The sequence below is a fragment of the Elgaria multicarinata genome, chromosome 6, assembly GCF_023053635.1.
Source record: "Elgaria multicarinata webbii isolate HBS135686 ecotype San Diego chromosome 6, rElgMul1.1.pri, whole genome shotgun sequence".
Taxonomy (NCBI): Eukaryota; Metazoa; Chordata; class Lepidosauria; order Squamata; family Anguidae; genus Elgaria; species Elgaria multicarinata.
The window spans coordinates 29,121,646-29,141,360 of NC_086176.1; the positions used below are offsets into that span (position 1 = coordinate 29,121,646).

Consider the following 19,715-nt stretch of genomic DNA (forward strand, 5'->3'; position numbering starts at 1 on the left):
ACGGCACTGATGGGACTGTCCTATGTTTTAGCCAGATATAACTGTTGACAGTGCTGCAGTGGCGATGCTTTTACATGGCGGTGAGACTCACAGAACTGCCTGTACAAGAGTGGGGCAACACTAGCATACTTGTACCTAGCTCCTTTCAACTTTCCTTGGGCTAAGCTGCCTTTGCAGCTGCATTATTTTGTTCCTGCTGAGGATCATGCAAAAATTAAACATTCGAATCAACTACTTTTTCTATGTGGATAAGCCAAAGTTGCTAAGTGTTGTGTCTGTTTGTACTCAATAGTGTACTATCATTCCCTCTATTTCCCATGTTCAGGTTGTGCGTGCTGTTCCTTATATAGTCAAAATAGTATGAAGGAGATAACAGCAGGCTTGGGGGAATACAGATTTGCAGAAGTTAAAAAAATAGTCAAAGAAACCCTAAAAGGGAGGGGTGCTTAGTGGCCACAGAAGGCTGACTTGTGGGGCACAGAAAACTGTGAGGGGAAAGGGAATGGAGTGGCTGAATCCTGAACAGGGAACGCTCCATGCTGCAATATCATCTTTAAGGTCCCACTTAGTTTTCTATGTGGTCCTATAACTGCACTCAGCGTGGATAACTGAAAGTAGGTTTAGTTTCCATTTCTCAAGCAAAGCAAGGAAGGGGAATGCCCAGCATCCAGGATAAATATTCGGTAAGAAAAGAAAAGGAAAATACCCTGCTTCTGTTTTATAAGCCCATTATGCTATGTGGGCAAAGCTCACATTAATCATTAGCTCACTGGCTGTAATCCAACGCATGTTTACTTGGGAGTGAGCCTTCTCTGCACTACTAATTTCTGAGTAAATGTGTAGGGATTGTGCTGTAAGTGGCCTCAGGCAAACCTCACCCCATCTCCTAATATAAGGGCAGTTACTGCTTGAGTTACAGGGCCTTGAACAACTGAGAATGTGTCGGGGAAGCACTTTAAAGAATTTAAAATGTTATTCAAATGCTATATAATGATACTATATAATTATTAAATCCTTGTGCTATGTATACCTCATTCTGCCACCAATAAACCAGCGATTGAATTAAGCAGCCTTCCTCAACTTGGGGCGCTCTAGATGTGTTGGACTAAACTCCCAGAATGCCCCAGCCAGCTCGGCTGGCTGGGGCATTCTGGGAGGTGCAGTCCAACACAACTGGAGCGCCCCAGGTTGAGGAAGGCTGAATTACAGGAAGCCATAAAAGGCCTGCCCCCATCCATAATCTTTTGTGACATGCTATTGCGGGGAGCTGTTGAGCCAAATTGCCTTTGGGAGCATGGGCATAGTAATGAGTTTGTTTTCTGATCCTGGCCATATTTTGAACATGTTGGGATATCATTTTGTGTTGTGGGGTGCTTCTAGACAGAGGAACCCTACAGCTACTAATCAAAAGGCATTATGCAACTATTCTGTCTTTCCCTCTATTTTTTTTCCTGTTAAGAAACAATGCGCAAGAAGTGGTAGGTACAAATTGAAGACAACTGTGTGTAGACTGCGTACAATTCTATGAACGAAGCAGTGCCATTTCACAATAAAAGCTTCCTCCGGAAGCCCTTGTGGTACCTGTTCCCTTTTATTAAAGTAGTAATTGAGAGAAAGAGCAAGTCAGGCATATTTTTTTTACTATTATTTATTTATTTATCACATTTCTATACCGCCCAATAGCCGGTGCTCTCTGGGCAGTTCACCTTACTATGTAAGGTGAAGAACCGCTTACATGCTACTACAGCATTTCAGTTAAAGTTGGGCTTCTTTTTTCGTGCTTCAATTGTGAAGGACAAGGTAGATGTCCCTCAATAAAATCCACCAAACTCGCTCTATAATCCCAAATCCCATTTCCCCACAGCCTTCTAACAACAAAAACTAAGTGGAGAGTGATGTCATGAGAGGTATGAGGAAAGCCCCTCCCTCCAGCTCCCATGTAACAGAAGCACTTCAGGCACTGTGCAGGCACCCACTGGAATATTGGGTGAATTCAGTGCCAGCTCGAGATTTTGAGGGTCCTTGGGCAAGACACCCTCCATGGGCCCCTCCCTCAGTGAATCTACCTTCTCACCACTATTGTCACCAGCTGCTCTTGATCCTCATCCTCTTATCATTGCTACCGCTTGCTTGACAGGGAGAGACCCAGCGAGCAAGTAGGCAGTGGCATCTACTTTTCTTACCACCACCACCACTATCTAGGCCAGAGCAAGGGATAAGTCAACAATGCTGCAATGCTGCAAGTTGCAATGCTGACTCCAGGAGTTCTTGTCTGTGGGCACCTCCTAGGCAGCCTTCCTCAACCTGGGGCACTCCAGATGTGTTGGACTGCATCTCCCAGAATGCCCCAGCCAGCTGGCTGGGGCATTCTGGGAGTTGTAGTCCAACACATCTGGAGCGCCCCAGGTTGAGGAAGGCTGTAGGTGTCGGTCCTTGGCAGGTGCCTGACCATCCCTACCCTTAATGTCGACCCTGGTTCTAGTGCATTTATTTACTTTTTAAAACTTTCATGCTGATTTGAAGGCTAGACATCTTCCAATAGTGGGTCAAACTGAAATGTGTTGTCCTATTTTAAAAAAGCAAGATTTTATATTTTCAAAAATTGGGGTGGGGGTGGGGATCATTGTATATTTCTTTATCCCAGCAGGCTTGGGGATAGTCCATCAACTGTCCCCTGGTAGAGTTAGAGCCTACATATTGAATGTCTGCTGCAACCGCCTTCCACATTCCACTTGTGACCTGAGGGGGCTGTCTAAACGCTCTGAAAGCCCCACCGTGGTTGCATGGACCTCGCTCCACGTCGATGCAGGGGTGTTCCTGGGTGAATGATAACCCCTGATTGGTCGCTGGAAGCCCGGGCAGAGGACTTTCTCTGCTGCAGGCCGTGAGCTGCATGGCGTTGGGATTAGCAGCTTGCAGCAGCGACCAAGCGGCCCCCAAATGCCTTCCCCATTAGCCGCTCCCCCCCTCCTTTCGCTTTGTTTACCACCTAGCCTGAAGAATAATTCTGGAGATCTCAAACGCTTGCATGCTCTTTTGTCACCTATAAATTGGCTTAGAAAAGGTACTATCCTAAAACGAATTTTGGAATTGTCTATATGGCCAAACCGGCCGCCGCTGACGTTTGTGGTCTTAGTAGGTTAGAGGGGGCTGGTTCCAACATTTGAAGGGCGACTCTTGTCCGATCTAGCGTTGGGAATGGTGGGGCAGGGATATAGATGTGTTGTGTCTCTCCCAGGCGGACGTTACTCCCCCACCTCAATTCCTGCTCAAAGCGGCGGCTCAGCCTGCCAGCTTTCGTTTTCCAATTCAGTTTCGTTTCCTCCTCTCTGCTCTGTTCCAAGGACGCTCCTTTGCTCCTCTGGCCGTCAGCTGATCTTGAGGAAACCGAGGCCCATCGACGCGCTCATGCTATAACTAAGGGGTGGCGCCGGCGCGGGGAAGGAGACTCAGGGGAGGACTCAGCCGGCCTATTGGGTCGGTCGGTCGGGAAGTCGTATTGCTCTGCCTGAGAGAATTTGCTGCAAGGGAGGATTTCTGCAGAGTTAAGCTAGAGGGGAGAGACCCGTGCAAAGGAATAAGTCGAGATGACCGCGGAGGAGAAGGAGAGCCTGCGTCGCTTCGAGCGTTATATCGTGAAGACGCTGAATCCTACTTATATACTGAGCTACATGAAGGCCTGGTTCACCGAGGGTGAGTGGAACCGTGGGAGCGTTTTCTGGCAACGCCGCACAGTTTGCTCCGGATTGGTCCGCCTTTCCTGATGGAGTCGCTAGATAGCAGCCCCGTGGGAAATCGCGATTATACTTTGCAATGGAGGTGATGGGGGTGGTGTTTTTATCTGACAGCAGCCATGCGGGTCTTCTAGCCCAGGATGCTTGTATGAAATCGGCTGGTGCTCCGATTTCGCTGGGGCTATGCACCCATTCTGGGTTCCACTCAGCACTCCGAAGGGGCTGCCTATTTTAGGGTTGTGGTTCAGCATCTTGAATAGTTGCTTTAAAGTTCTGGCTGAAACCCAGAATGGATCCACAGCCCCACTGAAATCAGAGCCACCAGCCCCTACTGCTCGCAGCCATTGTGAGTAGACAGACTTGAAAATAATAATTTAACTCCTGCTTTAGGGTGACCATATGAAAAGGAAGGCAGGGCTCCTGTATCTTTAACAGTTGCACAGAAAAGGGAATTTCAGCAGGTGTCATTTGTATATATGAAGAACCTGGTGAAATTCCCTCTTCATCACAACAGTTAAAGCTGCAGGAGCTATACTAGAGTGACCAGATTTAAAAGAGGGCAGGGCACCTGCAGCTTTAACTGTTGTGATGAAGAAGAAATTTCACCAGGTTCCCCATATATACAAATGACACCTGCTGAAATTTCCCTTTCAATACAACTGTTAAAGATACAGGAGCCCTGTCCTCCTTTTCATATGGTCACCCTATGATTATAACCCCAAAAGGGAGGCCATTTGTTAGAACAACAACAACATTTTTTCTGAATGAGCACTCATATTCGTTGATTCCCGTAAGAATTAAAACATGACATAATTTTATTATGCTCCTGGGTGATCTAAATGGAGAAAAAGCCCAGTTGTGTTCACTGGAGGTCTTTCCCAGGTAGATGCAGCCTAAGTGCCCAGGGAGCAAGGGCTGGGGGTTACTGGATAGAACAGAGTTTCTCCTTGATGTGGCAATGCTCACGCTGTTCGATTGGAGGCCTTAGTATTCACATTTTTCATAACAAATATGACAAATGATTCCTACAGGTATCCACAATAACTGCTTAGTCTGGAACAGCTATTTTCTTTCACTTGGGTTAGAGGTCTTCCAACCTTTGGGGGACTGTTTGGCATTTTGAAGACGTGCCCTGGGCACCACCACAAATTAACTGCTGTAGTAGAGAGAGGGGCTAATCACAAAACTTTTGGGAGCACCCCCCTTCTCTGTATTTCTATGCGCACATGAATCTGCGCTATGTGTGTTAGTGTTGTGCTGAAACCCTACCTGCTGTTAGCAAGCATCCTTGTTGCCTGGATGCCTGAGTGAGCTTTCAGACATGCAACTTTGACACTCGAAGGGATCTTTTAACATTGAGCACTGATTGTCTCAAAGCTACACAGTTTAAGGAGAATTTTAGAGACTGAAGACACAATTGCTTAACCCAGGAGTAATCTACTGAAAAGAATCAAGAGATCATCAGATCATAGCGATAGGCTTTTTAAAGGATCACTGCTCTTTTGTACAGAATTCTAGTTCTAACGATTAAGACATTGTTAGCAAATGGTTTGGTGTTTATTGACTAGCTGAGGAGAGGAGAAGGAGTTTTGGTGGTGGAGAGGTGTGGATGGGAATGGATCTTCGGACTGGCAGGGGAAGGAAATACAGGCTGATAAGAGTTGGGGAACAAAGAGAGGCAGCTAGAAAGTTGCCTATCTCTGAAGAAAGAAGTAGGGAAAGTTGATTGGGTTTCTCTTGTGAGAAAGAGCTCAAAGAGACCATTGGGCTGTCCTGGAACTGGTTATATGCCTCAAAATTGAGTTTAATCACTAAAATATAAACAGTGGCCAGAATGGCTCATTGAAGCTAGAATGTGTGCTATTTGGGAATCAGACTGACAATCTTTCCTTCCTCTGAGCAGGGACAAACAGGTAAACATTAGCACATGATGAGTGGATTTTCCTGGTGACTCTCTTAGGCTGACGTTTTGGAGCCGTAATGTAAATTGAAAATAGGATTAAAGGAGGGTAAGAAGACACGGGGTCAAATCTGAAGCATCATGGTCATGCCAGTGGGCATTGATGGCTTTGTATCACATACACTGTTCTGCTTTGAGTGCCAGGCCTGGCCTTCAGAATGGCAGATTTCTCTTATGCGTTCCTAAGCCGGAATGAAACCTTCCTTTCTATGTCAAAATCAGCAGAATATTGGTTTGTCTGGCAACACTGCCCTTTCGCAACCTCTTCGTTACCCTGCAAAAGCAGCAGTCAGATTTCTGCCTCTTTCACAGGTGTGCTTTGGAGAATTTTGGAGAATTTTCCCTAGGTGCAGAGCTTCAATACTTATTGCAAGGAGGTGGCTGGAGGGGTGTGTGCACTCTTTCTTTTAACATCCTCCCCACCCCGGTTCTGTCTTTGTAGCTGCTCTGTTTGCTTGAGCTTTCTGAAAATCTCCTAGAGGACTTAAGCAGGAATTCCTCCCTTGGGGGATTCCTTGTGCTGCTGCCTGAAAGTGGAGCCAGGCACTTTTGGTTCTGCTTTGTTGTTATTCATTCCTTTTAATGAGGAGAAGGAGAACTCTTCCCTCGGCTATCAGCCCTCAGCAGGCAGCAGCTCTGGAAAGCCCCAAGGGAGGACATTGAGACGATGTTGCTCCCAACAAGTTGCACGCCGTGTCTGATTTTTGGCTTCTTTTCTATTCTTGGACTGGCATTGAGGTGCGTGCGTGCCTGTCCGGGGTGGAGGGCTCACCAATGGGAGCAGAGCTCTAAGCTGGGAGAGGCTCAGCAGATGCCAGAGGTTTCCCTGAGCCAGCAGAGGGTTGGGGAATCTCTCTGGCTCCCTTGGGGCTGTGGAGAAGTGAGAGGGCTCCTCAAGCTTTCAACTGAGCCACCACCACCCCAGTATGTGGCTGAGGGGAGAAACAGAATGAGGTTTTGAGATATGTTGGTCACAACGGAAAGGAATGTTCCTACACCAGCTCCAGACAGGTGTAGGTGAGAGGCATAAAGTAGGCCTTCCTTTGCATCCAACAGATTCAAAGCCAGCTTTTCCCTCTTCCAGAACAGCTTATTTGGGGACTTCCTGCCTCCTATGGCTAATGAAGGAACCACTAGTGCAAGCTTTGTGCCTCCATGATAGTGCTTCTCTTCTAGCAGTAAGGGCAACCTCCCCACATGTGAAAGGAAAGTTGAAAGGAGCTAGGTACAAGTATGCTAGTGTTGCCCCACTCTTGTACAGGCAGTTCTGTGAGTCTCACCACCATGTAAAAGCATCACCACTGCAGCACTGTCAACAGTTATATCTGGCTACAGCATAGGACAGTCCCATCAGTGCCGTCAAGCACTCTTGCATACATCTTACATGTTGAGATCCTGGAACAGGATTCAGATTTTTTCTTTTTCCATATTTCTGGACTGATCTGCAAAACCCGGATAAAAGTCTTGAGTCAGCAAGAGACAATTACTGGAAAGGTCAAATTTGCAGATGTGCTTAATTGTATAATTGGACTGTGACATAGTGTGAAGTTTTCTATGAGTGCCAATTATGTGTTGCATCAGTTGTACAGTAAAGTGTATGTAAGGAGTGTTTGATATCTCTGTAACCAGCTCAAATAATCACTCTGTTCCTGTGAAGACTGCTGTCTGATGTATTTCTATCTGATCATGTGTGAGTATTTTTGTACATTGTTTATGCCATAATGAACTGCCAGTAAAGTATTTATTTTTGTACACTACAAACCTAAATTCTCTGCCTTACAATTTATTGAGACTTCTGCTAGTTTCATAGTTAAGACCGTTGTTACTCTGCTATCACTGATAGTCTGTTTAAATAGCAGATTTTGTCCAGTGATAAATACGCGTCATTACAATGTTGATATTTAGGAATGGCAAGAAAGGATTCAAGTATATACACCACCGATAAATGCGGAGTTCCTTCTTTCCACCCAGTCCCATCACAAACGTATGTAGTAAGGACATTTATAAGAGTATTGGCTGGAACACAGGGATTTTAAGTACTAAAGCCAAAGGCTGGCCCTACCATTAGTCCCTGTGAGGTAGCCGTTATTGTTTTCACGCCAAGGAGGGGTAGAGGTTGTTTGTGGGATTTTCTGCCTCAGGTGCCAAAATAACTGAGCTGGCCGTTATTAAGGCATTGTTATAAAGCTATTTTCAATATTTTTGATAGCCTAACTAAAGTTTTTCACATCTGAAGTTAAATATTCCAGAATCAAATGAAAACACTGTAGTGTCACCTGCCAGTAGTGACTTGATACATAGTGCAATCATGCAAGTTTTCCCTGGTGGAAACGGCTCCCATAGCATGGTACCAATCCAACTAAAATTTAGCAGTGACTCCCATTGAAAGCAATGGGGCTCAAGTCAGTCATGACTTACTCCGCTTTCTTTCCTCTTCTTTTTTTAAAAAGGTACAAAATCATAGAAGAGTAGAGTTGGAAGGAGCCTATAAGGCCATCGAGTCCAACCCTATAAAGCTGAAAGTATGTATGTGGGTTTATAGGTCTGGAAATGTTTACCACTTCCAGATGGGTTAGAAACTTGAACTTTGGCACACTGATAGGTCTGGCTGTACAAGTATTTTTTAAGAATTAAATTAAAAAACATGGGCTTATGCCTACAACTCCAAGCATGCCTTGGGCGGGAGGCCAGTCTGACCGGCCTTTGGCGGCCATTGCAAGATAGAAAACACTGGTTTGGCATTGGAGGCAACCAAAAGCCAAACCAGCCAGCATCAGGTATCTATTGCTGTAATTTTTACTTTATGATTGTAAACTAGACTGCAGGCTGTTGCAGCAGAAAAATGGTGTATCCCTTTAAAATGAAGACATGTATGAATCTCTGAGGCCACAATAATGCCTACATAACAATGCTCTGAATTCCAGCTGAATTTTCAGTTGCTCCTTTTCATTTCAAAATGCTCTTGGGACAGTTGGGACAGTTGAGTGGACTACAAAGATCATTGTTAGGTTCCAAATTCAAGTTTCTAACGTTATTCAGGGACTCGGGCAACACAGGGTGTATCAGCTATCCACATCAAAGCATACCTGACAGATGGCTGTCCAGCTGCATCTTGAAGAGAAACTAGTAATCAAAGGGAGAGCTAAAGACACCAGAAACACAAAACACAACGGGTTGGATTCAGATTTAGTTAAAAGCATAGACCCATTGAAATAAATGGGACTTAAATTACTCATGACAAACCTAAATCCCACTGATTTCAACAAGTTTATTGTCAATATGACCAAATCTGGATCAATCTCCTATTGACAGCTGGAGTGCTAAACATAAATATAATTAAAGCTTACTAGCACAGCCAATGATCCGGCGTGCTGGCAGCTGAAGTCCAAAACAGATCTACCTTCAGCACACCACTGTAACTCCAAGCCTACTTGCCTAGAACCAACACTTGCTCAATTCAGCGAACCTTACTTCCTAATGAAGATGTATCGGATAGAGCTGGAAAGCTTTCTTTTTGATCTTGGGCCTCCAAACATTTTATTTATTTTGGTAGATTCCTATCCCACAGTCTACAAAGTGGTTTACAATACATACAGCCATAATCAGATCCTCCCCCCGCAAACCTAATCAATACAACCCAGCTCACTGAAGCAGAATCTGATCTTCCTTGCTGCGTGTCAGCTGGTCAGGGGAGGGGCAATCCTGGATAGTCTTTTTGCTTGCTCCCATCTACTTCCTCCAGCATTCACCTTTCCCAAATCAATCTTATTAGAGACTGAATTTCAAACAAAACTCAAGAAAGTATTTATTTTGAAACTCTTGTGAAACATTTGCTTAAATGGCAGCCTGGATCAACATTATATAAGAGAGGCAGGGACTACAGAGAGTGCAAGCAAGAATGTGCGAAAAGAAAGGAGAGGGGAGGAGAAAGAGAGAGAGAGAGAAAGAGATAGATCAGCTAGGATGACCATATGAAAAGGAGGGCAGGCTCTTGTAGCTTTAGCAGTTACATAGAAAAGGGCATTTCAACAGATGTCGTTTGTATGCAGGCAGCACCTGGTGAAATCCCCTCTTCATCACAACAGTTAAAGCTACAGGAGCCCTGTCCTCTTTTGTATCTGGTCAATAGGGCAGGGTTCCTGCAGCTTTAACTGTAGTGATGAAGGGCCTGTCTACACAGAGTCTTCGGGGGGCCTGGAGTGCGCCCCGAAATCGATGATGTAGACAGTACCTTAAGCGTTCCAAGAAGAAGTGGAGGTGGAGGAGGAGGAGGTGGCGGCCCCGCATCGCCCCTCGCGGGGATGGGGTGAAGAGTTGCCATGCCCGGTGGCTTCGCCGGGGAATCGGCTGCGTCCTTGGCGCCGCCCACCTGCCCGCCGGCCTCCTGTTGCCGGCGAAAGAGCCACCCGTGTATCCACTAGCATCCGTATCACTGAAACTGTGATACTGGATGGGCTGCACTTTCTTCACGTCTTCTATTTTCCCACCATCAGCTGATTCCTCGGAGTCTGAAGATAGCTCAACAAGTTCAGGTGTTCGCTCTGCTAGCGGTTTCACATAGCCAACGATAACACAGTTGTCAGAGGAGTCGCAACTGTTCCCATTCATGTCTGTGCTAGCTGGTAGCTCGGTCTGTAGCTCAGTGGTGTTTGTGGATGGGTCCTCATCAGAACTTTCTGAAGTGTCTAAAGCAGTCGTTACGGCAGCATGTACCTGCTCTGAACTGGAGTAAGATGGGCCAGGAGTTTCATCATCCCATGGGGCCTGATTGGTACCACCTGTGAAGGCATTATATCCAGATTCCTGTGTCTCTCCCTCATCTGGAGAGATTGTAATAATGGAGGATTCAGACCGGCTTCCTTCTTCATATGACGGAGCAGGACAATCATAATTTGCATGCTGATCATATGCCTCTATGTTAAAAGGGCATCTGGCGAAGTTGATAAACTCATGTAAAAAGTGTTCTGTGCGATGGAGTAAGAAAGGTTTTAAATCATCAGCAAACGCCTGGCTCTCCAGATCATACCTAGTCACATTACTCATGATGATATGCTGCACAATATTGACTAGAGACCCATGAGCGCCAAACAGAACTGTGAGCTCACGCTTCAGCCATGGAACTAGCCTATGAAGACAGGCAGGATTCCAACGGAAAAATTCAACCGCTATGTCTCTATAGCGCCCTCCATCTTCAATGCTTCTAACGCGGGTCCCAGAATGATACAGAGCTCTTCGAAAGTTGATTATATCTTGCTCTTGAATTTGTCGCATAGATCTGCCTTCTAAGCTAGCTTGCCGCCTCGATGCAAGCCGTCTGATCATTTGATGCATTTCGGCATCTCTTTGTCTTGTTGGCTGGCCCGACAACCCTTCAAACAGGATTCCATTATCAGGAGGGGAGACAGTCCTTCGAGCGGAGGAACTCCTTCGGGGGTGAACAGACGTACGACGTTCTCTTGTCAACGTAGTCCGGTAACGGAATCGCGTCCCACCAGGATTAGCCAAAGATTCTGTGTCTAAAGGCTTTACTCTATAGACCTTAAAGTTATCTTCAGACCTCATACTGTGCAGGATGGAGTGAAAAGGCTGTTTACAGAGTGGGCACTCTGCTTTGTTTTTGGACCACTCCTGCACACATCGGAAACAGAATCTATGCAAACAACGGTCCAAGTAGGCCACATTATCAAACTTGTCCAGGCAGATTGGGCATTTGGAATCAGGAGATGCATCTGCTGGCATTGTCTGATGCAGCTTGTTCGTGCCAGGCTTGGGTGAAAAGTTGTCCATCACTGATGCTATGTTCTGAAAATGAAAAAGAGAGACATCCTAAATGTATGCTTGACAATTCCTGCTGATCCAACCCATCACTAAATTAGCTTTTCCATAGAACCAGAAATGAATCTATACAAATATCGATCAATTTTCCAGGTCAAATTCATGTACTTCCTACAGGCCTGCATTTCCTCTTGCAGTGACATCCTCTCCACTACTGAAAATTCAGGCAATGGCAAATGATACACTTTCAAGACTGAGAAAGATTAAGGCTGCAACTCTAATCATATCCACTTGGTAGTTAGCTCTATTGAAATGAATGAAAACTTTGAATAAATATGTGTAGGACTGAGGTGCAAGTGATTTAACACGAGGAATGCAATCCTAAACACACTTATTTGGACATACATTTTTCATAAACTCAGTTGTATTCACTTCTGAGTAAACATGAATAAGACTGAATTGGAAGTGCCCACCAGAATTGTAGCAAAGCAAACAGAGTACACTTTCCTTGTCTGCTGCATCCACTGGCACAACAGATGCTGACTCTTTTCAGACACTGCCTATTTCTCAGGCAATGTGTAGACTTAAAAGTACTTACTACTGGCTGGATCATGCCTTGACAAATTGGGATTGAAAGAAAAGGCTGTGTATTCTACTAGGTTGAGGGCTATTTATTTATTTAAGTGTTTTAGCCTTGCCACAAAGAGTTCAAGCTAGGAAATGTTGGTGCACAGCTGCTAGGACCCAAAGAGCAGGTTTAAGAGCATAATGCTACATGACAAAGTGCTTCTGAAGCTCCCTTCAGATTCAAGAGAGGTTTGCCATGGCGCTTACTGTTGCTTGACAAAGACAATTCCAAATCTCCTATAGATATGCATAACTCATTGTGTGGTTCTTTAGAACCAGGCCATTAATCAGATCCTGAACAGGGGTTCAAATAGGGTGGGAGTCAGGAAGAGAGAAAATGGCCAGCAATTAATGAATGGATGAAGGAAGTACAGCTTATACTGTTAATGAATATAACTATTCATGTGACAAGGAAGTCCTTCTTCCAGTTTTGTGGCAATCCTATCTTATCCAGCATATTCCATTTCTAAATATATAACTGCATATTCTGGTTGCTCATGTCTTCATGATTGCCTTCCCTTTTTTACTTAAGATAAATAAAAGAAAAAACATTAAAAAAAACTGTCCACCTTAAATTAAGTTCAGAAAGGACTATTGATTTCCCATCATATGCAGCTGAATAAAAAATAGCTAGGGGATGTGAAGGCTCAAAGGGATGCAGTGGATTGCTGTTGGGATGATGATGATGATAATAATAATATAATTTACACAGGGAGGATCTGTATCCTTGGAGTTCATTGCATCAGAATCGTGCTACATAGCTTTATTAATAGACAATAGTTTGTTTAGTAACACCAACCTGACAGCAATGAAGAAAAGAGGCAATAATTGCGAGAGGGAGGAAGAAAATGTCCAATTGTCCCCTCTCAACCTAGTGCCTCCCACTCCATTCTAATATTCAGCTTGGCAGCTGCTCAGTGTCCAAAGACCACCAGTTGCTGGTGAGAATGAAGAGGAAAGGAGATGTGAGGAAGTGGAAGGAAGGGGCTGATCCCTGCCCCATCCTCACAAACCCTCAATGTAGCGTTAAGTAACAATATCCATTGCTCACATGATGACTAATATAGGTGGTCCTTGAAATCATGCCCCTGAGCCTATACAAAGCGCTAATGTCTCAGTAGAGCCAGACTCTATCTGACGGTTGGAGGAGCGTGTGTGTGTGTGTTTTAAGAAGACTAGAGCCTTAAATTGGTCCCCCCCCCCCCCCGGGAAAAAAAAGAGGAAAGAGTTTGCAGTCCCCTGGGTGCATCTTCTAGTCCTCATGCTCGGTCCTTAAGTCATGTGTTTGGAGGTGTTCCCCGCCTCGATCCAGAGGGAGAGGCGGGTAATGAGTAAGTACATTTGTTAGTAGTAGTAGTTTTAGGCTTATGTTTATGTTTGCGTGATTTGTCTACCCTCGCCCCTCCCCCCGGCCTTTGAAGTCAGAAGCTGCAAGCGGTTTATAAATATTCGGGATTAGTTTAGCAATCGATCCCCGCGTTGCCTTTCTCCCCAAAGGGGAAGCGCCTCTGCCTCCCGAACCTACCAATACCAGGGGGCGGAGCGGGGAGGAAACAGCACCCAGCCAGGCGCTTCTGGGCAAACGCGGCTAAGCGAGCGCCCAGAGCCACGAGCGCAGGGAAAGTCCGTCTCGCGTCTGCTCGTCCCCGCCGCGAGCAGCCAGGCGCTCGCCGAACGAAGCCAGGGCAGGGGAGAACTCGCAGCAGTTAACTGCCGGAGAGGTGGGGGTGGTGGTGGGGAAGTGCCCGGATGACCCAGCCTTCTAACGAACGCCCTTCGCCGTACAAAACCAAACACTGACCGGTTTCGGCCGTTGGCTAATGTGACCATATGCTCCCGTCTACTTCCTCCAACATTCACCTTTCCCAAATCAATCTTATTAGAGAATGAATTTCAAACAAAACTCAAGAAAGTATTTATTTTGAAACTCTTGTGAAACATTTGCTTAAATGGCAGCCTGGATCAACATTATATAAGAGAGGCAGGGACTACAGAGAGGGCAAGCAAGAGTGTGCGAAAAGAAAGGAGAGGGGAGGAGAGAGAGAGAGAGAGATCAGCTAGGGTGACCATATGAAAAGGAGGACAGGCTCTTGTATCTTTAGCAGTTACATAGAAAAGGGCATTTCAGCAGATGTCGTTTGTATGCAGGCAGCACCTGGTGAAATCCCCTCTTCATCACAACAGTTAAAGCTACAGGAGCCCTGTCCTCTTTTGTATCTGGTCAATAGGGCAGGGTTCCTGCAGCTTTAACTGTTGTGATGAAGAGAGAATTTCACCAGGTTCTTCATGCATACAAATGACCCCTGCTGAAATTCCCTTTTCTATGCAACTGTTAAAGATACAGGAGCCCTGTCCTCCTTTTCATATGGTCACCCTAGATCAGCTCCCAATTGACCCACCCCCCAAAATAATAATCAATGGTTTCTACTGGTATAAACAAAAAAGCTTCCCCATTAAAGCACAGAGCTACTTTTGCAGTCAGTATTATCCTGGATCGCAGTGTCTTTATCACTGTCGCTATCAATTGTAATTACAACCGGAGAAGAGAAGGGGGAGAAGCTCGCATGGCTTTTGTGGGGTTTCTTCTCCCTTTTCCGTTTCTTTTTGTGATGCCTTGTCGTGTCACTGGCTTTCCCTTCATAAATGATCTCAACGCTGGGGCTTCTCGACCTTTTTTTCTGCTTCTTCTGCTGATTCTCTGCCTCTGCTTGCCTGTCCGAGAAGGTTGCTGCCTTTTTGTACAAGCCCTGGCACTTGGTCAATGCTTTTCCAAAGGCACTACCTTCCTTTGTAGAGGAGGCTTCTTCACCCGCTCTGTGCGCACTTTCCAAGTGACGAGTTTTGTATTTCCTTTTCCCGCTGGGCTTTTCGGATCGCATTCTCTCAGGCCCCCTGGAAGGAGTCTGAGATCTGCTGCTGGATCGACTTCTCGATCGACGCCTGCTCTCACTATGACCTCTCTAGATTCAATGCTCTCGCTACTGAGAGAAAGAGTCTGGCTTTTTCGAGACAGACTCTTGTCTCGGGTTCTCGACCTCTTTTTGTCCTTCCGGTGCTTATGGCGGCTGCTATCTCTTTTCCTTTTCCTTTTTTCAAGGCTACGATGCTTCCTCTTACTTTTCAGGCTATGGCGCTCTCTGTGAGAATGCTGTGCAGAAGTTTCAGGTTTCCTTCTTTTGGGTAAACTGCACCCATAATCATCTCTTCTTGTAGGTGAGCTTTGTAACCAAGCAGGCTCCCTTGTTTTACTTTTGCCTTTTTCGCTCCTTTTGGATTTTCTTTTTCTACTTGATAGGGATACATTGGTCTTATAACTGGCACTACCGTCTCTGGAGCCAATGGAGAATGGTGATGTGTATCCACTAGCGTCCGTATCACTGAAACTGTGATACTGGATGGGCTGCACTTTCTTCACGTCTTCTATTTTCCCACCATCAGCTGATTCCTCGGAGTCTGAAGATAGCTCAACAAGTTCAGGCGTTCGCTCTGCTAGCGGTTTCACATAGCCAACGATAACACAGTTGTCAGAGGAATCGCAACTGTTCCCATTCATGTCTATGCTAGCTGGTAGCTCGGTCTGTAGCTCAGTGGTGTTTGTGGATGGGTCCTCATCAGAACTTTCTGAAGTGTCTAAAGCAGTCGTTACGGCAGCATGTACCTGCTCTGAACTGGAGTAAGATGGTCCAGGAGTTTCATCATCCCATGGGGCCTGATTGGTACCACCTGTGAAGGCATTATATCCAGATTCCTGTGTCTCTCCCTCATCTGGAGAGATTGTAATAATGGAGGATTCAGACCGGCTTCCTTCTTCATATGACGGAGCAGGACAATCATAATTTGCATGCTGATCATATGCCTCTATGTTAAAAGGGCATCTGGCGAAGTTGATAAACTCATGTAAAAAGTGTTCTGTGCGATGGAGTAAGAAAGGTTTTAAATCATCAGCAAACACCTGGCTCTCCAGATCATACCTAGTCACATTACTCATGATGATATGCTGCACAATATTGACTAGAGACCCATGAGCGCCAAACAGAACTGTGAGCTCACGCTTCAGCCATGGAACTAGCCTATGAAGACAGGCAGGATTCCGACGGAAAAATTCAGCCGCTATGTCTCTATAGCGCCCTCCATCTTCAATGCTTCTAACGCGGGTCCCAGAACGATACAGAGCTCTTCGAAAGTTGATTATATCTTGCTCTTGAATTTGTCGCATAGATCTGCCTTCTAAGCTAGCTTGCCGCCTTGATGCAAGCCGTCTGATCATTTGATGCATTTCGGCATCTCTTTGTCTTGTTGGCTGGCCCGACAACCCTTCAAACAGGATTCCATTATCAGGAGGGGAGACAGTCCTTCGAGCAGAGGAACTCCTTCGGGGATGAACAGACGTACGACGTTCTCTTGTCAACGTAGTCCGGTAACAGAATCGCGTCCCACCAGGATTAGCCAAAGATTCTGTGTCTAAAGGCTTTACTCTATAGACCTTAAAGTTATCTTCAGACCTCATACTGTGCAGGATGGAGTGAAAAGGCTGTTTACAGAGTGGGCACTCTGCTTTGTTTTTGGACCACTCCTGCACACATCGGAAACAGAATCTATGCAAACAACGGTCCAAGTAGGCCACATTATCAAACTTGTCCAGGCAGATTGGGCATTTGGAATCAGGAGATGCATCTGCTGGCATTGTCTGATGCAGCTTGTTCGTGCCAGGCTTGGGTGAAAAGTTGTCCATCACTGATGCTATGTTCTGAAAATGAAAAAGAGAGACATCCTAAATGTATGCTTGACAATTCCTGCTGATCCAACCCATCACTAAATTAGCTTTTCCATAGAACCAGAAATGAATCTATACAAATATCGATCAATTTTCCAGGTCAAATTCATGTACTTCCTTCAAGCCGGCATTTCCTCTTGCAGTGACATCCTCTCCACTACTGAAAATTCAGGCAATGGCAAATGATACACTTTCAAGACTGAGAAAGATTAAGGCTGCAACTCTAATCATATCCACTTGGCAGTTAGCTCTATTGAAATGAATGAAAACTTTGAATAAATATGTGTAGGACTGAGGTGGAAGTGATTTAAAACAAGGAATGCAATCCTAAACACACTTATTTGGACATACGTTTTTCATAAACTCAGTTGAATTCACTTCTGAGTAAACATGAATAGGACTGAATTGGAAGTGCCCACCAGAATTGTAGCAAAGCAAACAGAGTACACTTTCCTTGTCTGCTGCATCCACTGGCACAACAGATGCTGACTCTTTTCAGACACTGCCTATTTCTCAGGCAATGTGTAGACTTAAAAGTACTTAGTACTGGCTGGATCATGCCTTGACAAATTGGGATTGAAAGAAAAGGCTGTGTATTCTTCTAGGTTGAGGGCTATTTATTTATTTAAGTGTTTTAGCCTTGCCACAAAGAGTTCAAGCTAGGTAATGTTGGGGCACAGCTGCTAGGACCCAAAGAGCTGTTTTAAGAGCATAATGCTACATGACAAAGTGCTTCTGAAGCTCCCTTCAGATTCAAGAGAGGTTTGCCATGGCGCATACTGTTGCTTGACAAAGACAATTCCAAATCTCCTATAGATATGCATAACTCATTGTGTGGTTCTTTAGAACCAGGCCATTAATCAGATCCTGAACAGGGGTTCAAATAGGGTGGGAGTCAGGAAGAGAGAAAATGGCCAGCAATTAATGAATGGATGAAGGAAGTACAGCTTATACTGTTAATGAATATAACTATTTATGTGACAAGGAAGTCCTTCTTCCAGTTTTGTAGCTCAGTGGTGTTTGTGGAGGGGTCCTCATCAGAACTTTCTGAAGTGTCTAAAGCAGTCGTTACGGCAGCATGTACCTGCTCTGAACTGGAGTAAGATGGGCCAGGAGTTTTCAGCCGCTGGACTTTTCAGATCGCATTCTATCAGGCCCCCTGGAAGGAGTCTGAGATCTGCTGCTGGATCGACTTCTCAATCGACGTCTTTCGTAGTTGTACCACCTACTCTCACTCCCAATTGACCCACCCCCCAAAGTAATAATCAGTGGTTCCTACTGGTAAAAACAAAAACGCTTCCCCATTCAGGCACAGAGCAAAGTGAACTACAGAAAACAAGGATATGGCAACATTAAAACTAGAGGGGGGGGGAATCCTTTTCACAAATTAACAGCAATCCACCAATTTTTTCTAATTTTACATTTTTAAAAAAGCAATGAAATATCTGTAGACATATATTACAGAGCTAAAATACAATGTCTTTCTGTGACCTGATAAACATATAACACGTACTCTGAAGAAAAGGAGATGGTGCAGACTAGCATAAAAAATTGGGAATGGGATTTACTTCATAGAGAAGTCATTTTGTAACTTTTAGCGCAGAAACCAGAAGGCCTTTTGCTTTCAGGAAAAGTTGAATGACAAAAACAAACAAACAAAAAAACTCCAATTCATTTAAAATCAATTTTGTTTCAAAAGTTACACGTCCTGCTTCGGTGAGTCCTACCGATGCATCAATTCTCCAAGTTTCTTTGACAGCCTTAGCAGCAAAGAGGTTCTTACTGTTGGCAACTCACTGAAACGTTCGGTTTCTACAGCGCTCGGCTGATTTGCTGTGTTAAATGACATGCCAATGTCTGTCACAGCTGGTGTGTGCCTACCGGCTGTTTCCTGCAGTTGTGGAACTGCATTTGAAGTCTCGCCTTCGACATCTTCCCTAGCAATGGTAACATTGCTGTCCTTCAGGCATGCCGTAAGTGCTTCTCTACTAGCAGTAAGGGCAACCTCCCCACCATCCTAACCCCCTCAAGATGTGTGCATGTGTTTGTGAGAGATTAGGATTGCTCTCTTAGCATCCCCCTGAAGTGTTTAAATGTTTTAGTTGGTCTCTCTTTTTTTTTTGCTTACGTGTTATTTACTGCCTTGAAATAATTACCTGTTTGAAAGATGGCATAAAAGTGTCAATAATAAATAAATAATTGTGTTGCAGCATTCCAAAATGAAAAACACACTTTCTAGCACTACAGTGTGCTAGAATTTACCCCCATGTGCCTGCAACTTGTTCGTGATTTCCCATGAATTGCTACTCAATCAGGATTCACTTTTGAGAAACTTGTTATCATTGTTCTCATTCTTTCCTTTGCCTTTGGAGACGATGGCAAATTTGAATTGCCTGTTAGATCATTGAGAGGCTTCCAAACTGAAAGGACCCAGCAAATCCTACTTTTTCTACTTGAGATAAGAAATTTACTCCAATAGAAACATAACTCTTATTTGACTTCATTCTAGAGACCGTGGAGAAGATCCAAGTGTTTAAGGAGACGCCCACCACTGCCGCAGAGCTGTTTCTACAATCTATTCTTGAACTTTCGACGCAGGGATGGTTCCGTGGGTTTCTGGATGCGTTGAATGCAGCAGGTTGGAGTGTGCTCCACAATTTAATAGCTTTATTGTGTAGGATGCATTTGTTTAAGCATTTAGCCTTTCTTTGTCTGACTTTAAAAACAGACAGACAGCCACCATTTTGCTAAAACTTTGTATGAGGGTAGCACCCAGCAGATGAAATTAAAGATGCTTCTAAAAAACGGGTTTCTAGTGCTACCAACAAGAAGGCATTTTGCAGCT

At 44.9% G+C, this 19,715-nt stretch overlaps 1 protein-coding gene across 2 annotated transcripts in view; it reads left to right on the forward strand.

Annotated features, from left to right (window-relative positions):
• The first annotated feature begins 3,381 nt into the window (after positions 1 to 3,381).
• Positions 3,382 to 19,715, forward strand: part of RIGI (RNA sensor RIG-I) — a 67,901-nt gene continuing 51,567 nt past the window's right edge. The window contains exons 1-2 of one of the 2 annotated variants that reach the window (XM_063129196.1): positions 3,382 to 3,693; positions 19,380 to 19,508. In XM_063129196.1, coding sequence (XP_062985266.1) covers positions 3,588 to 3,693; positions 19,380 to 19,508 — 235 coding nt within the window. In that variant the 5' untranslated portion in view covers positions 3,382 to 3,587. The remainder of the gene's footprint in view (positions 3,694 to 19,379; positions 19,509 to 19,715) is intronic. The other variant, XM_063129198.1, reaches the window with a different exon arrangement.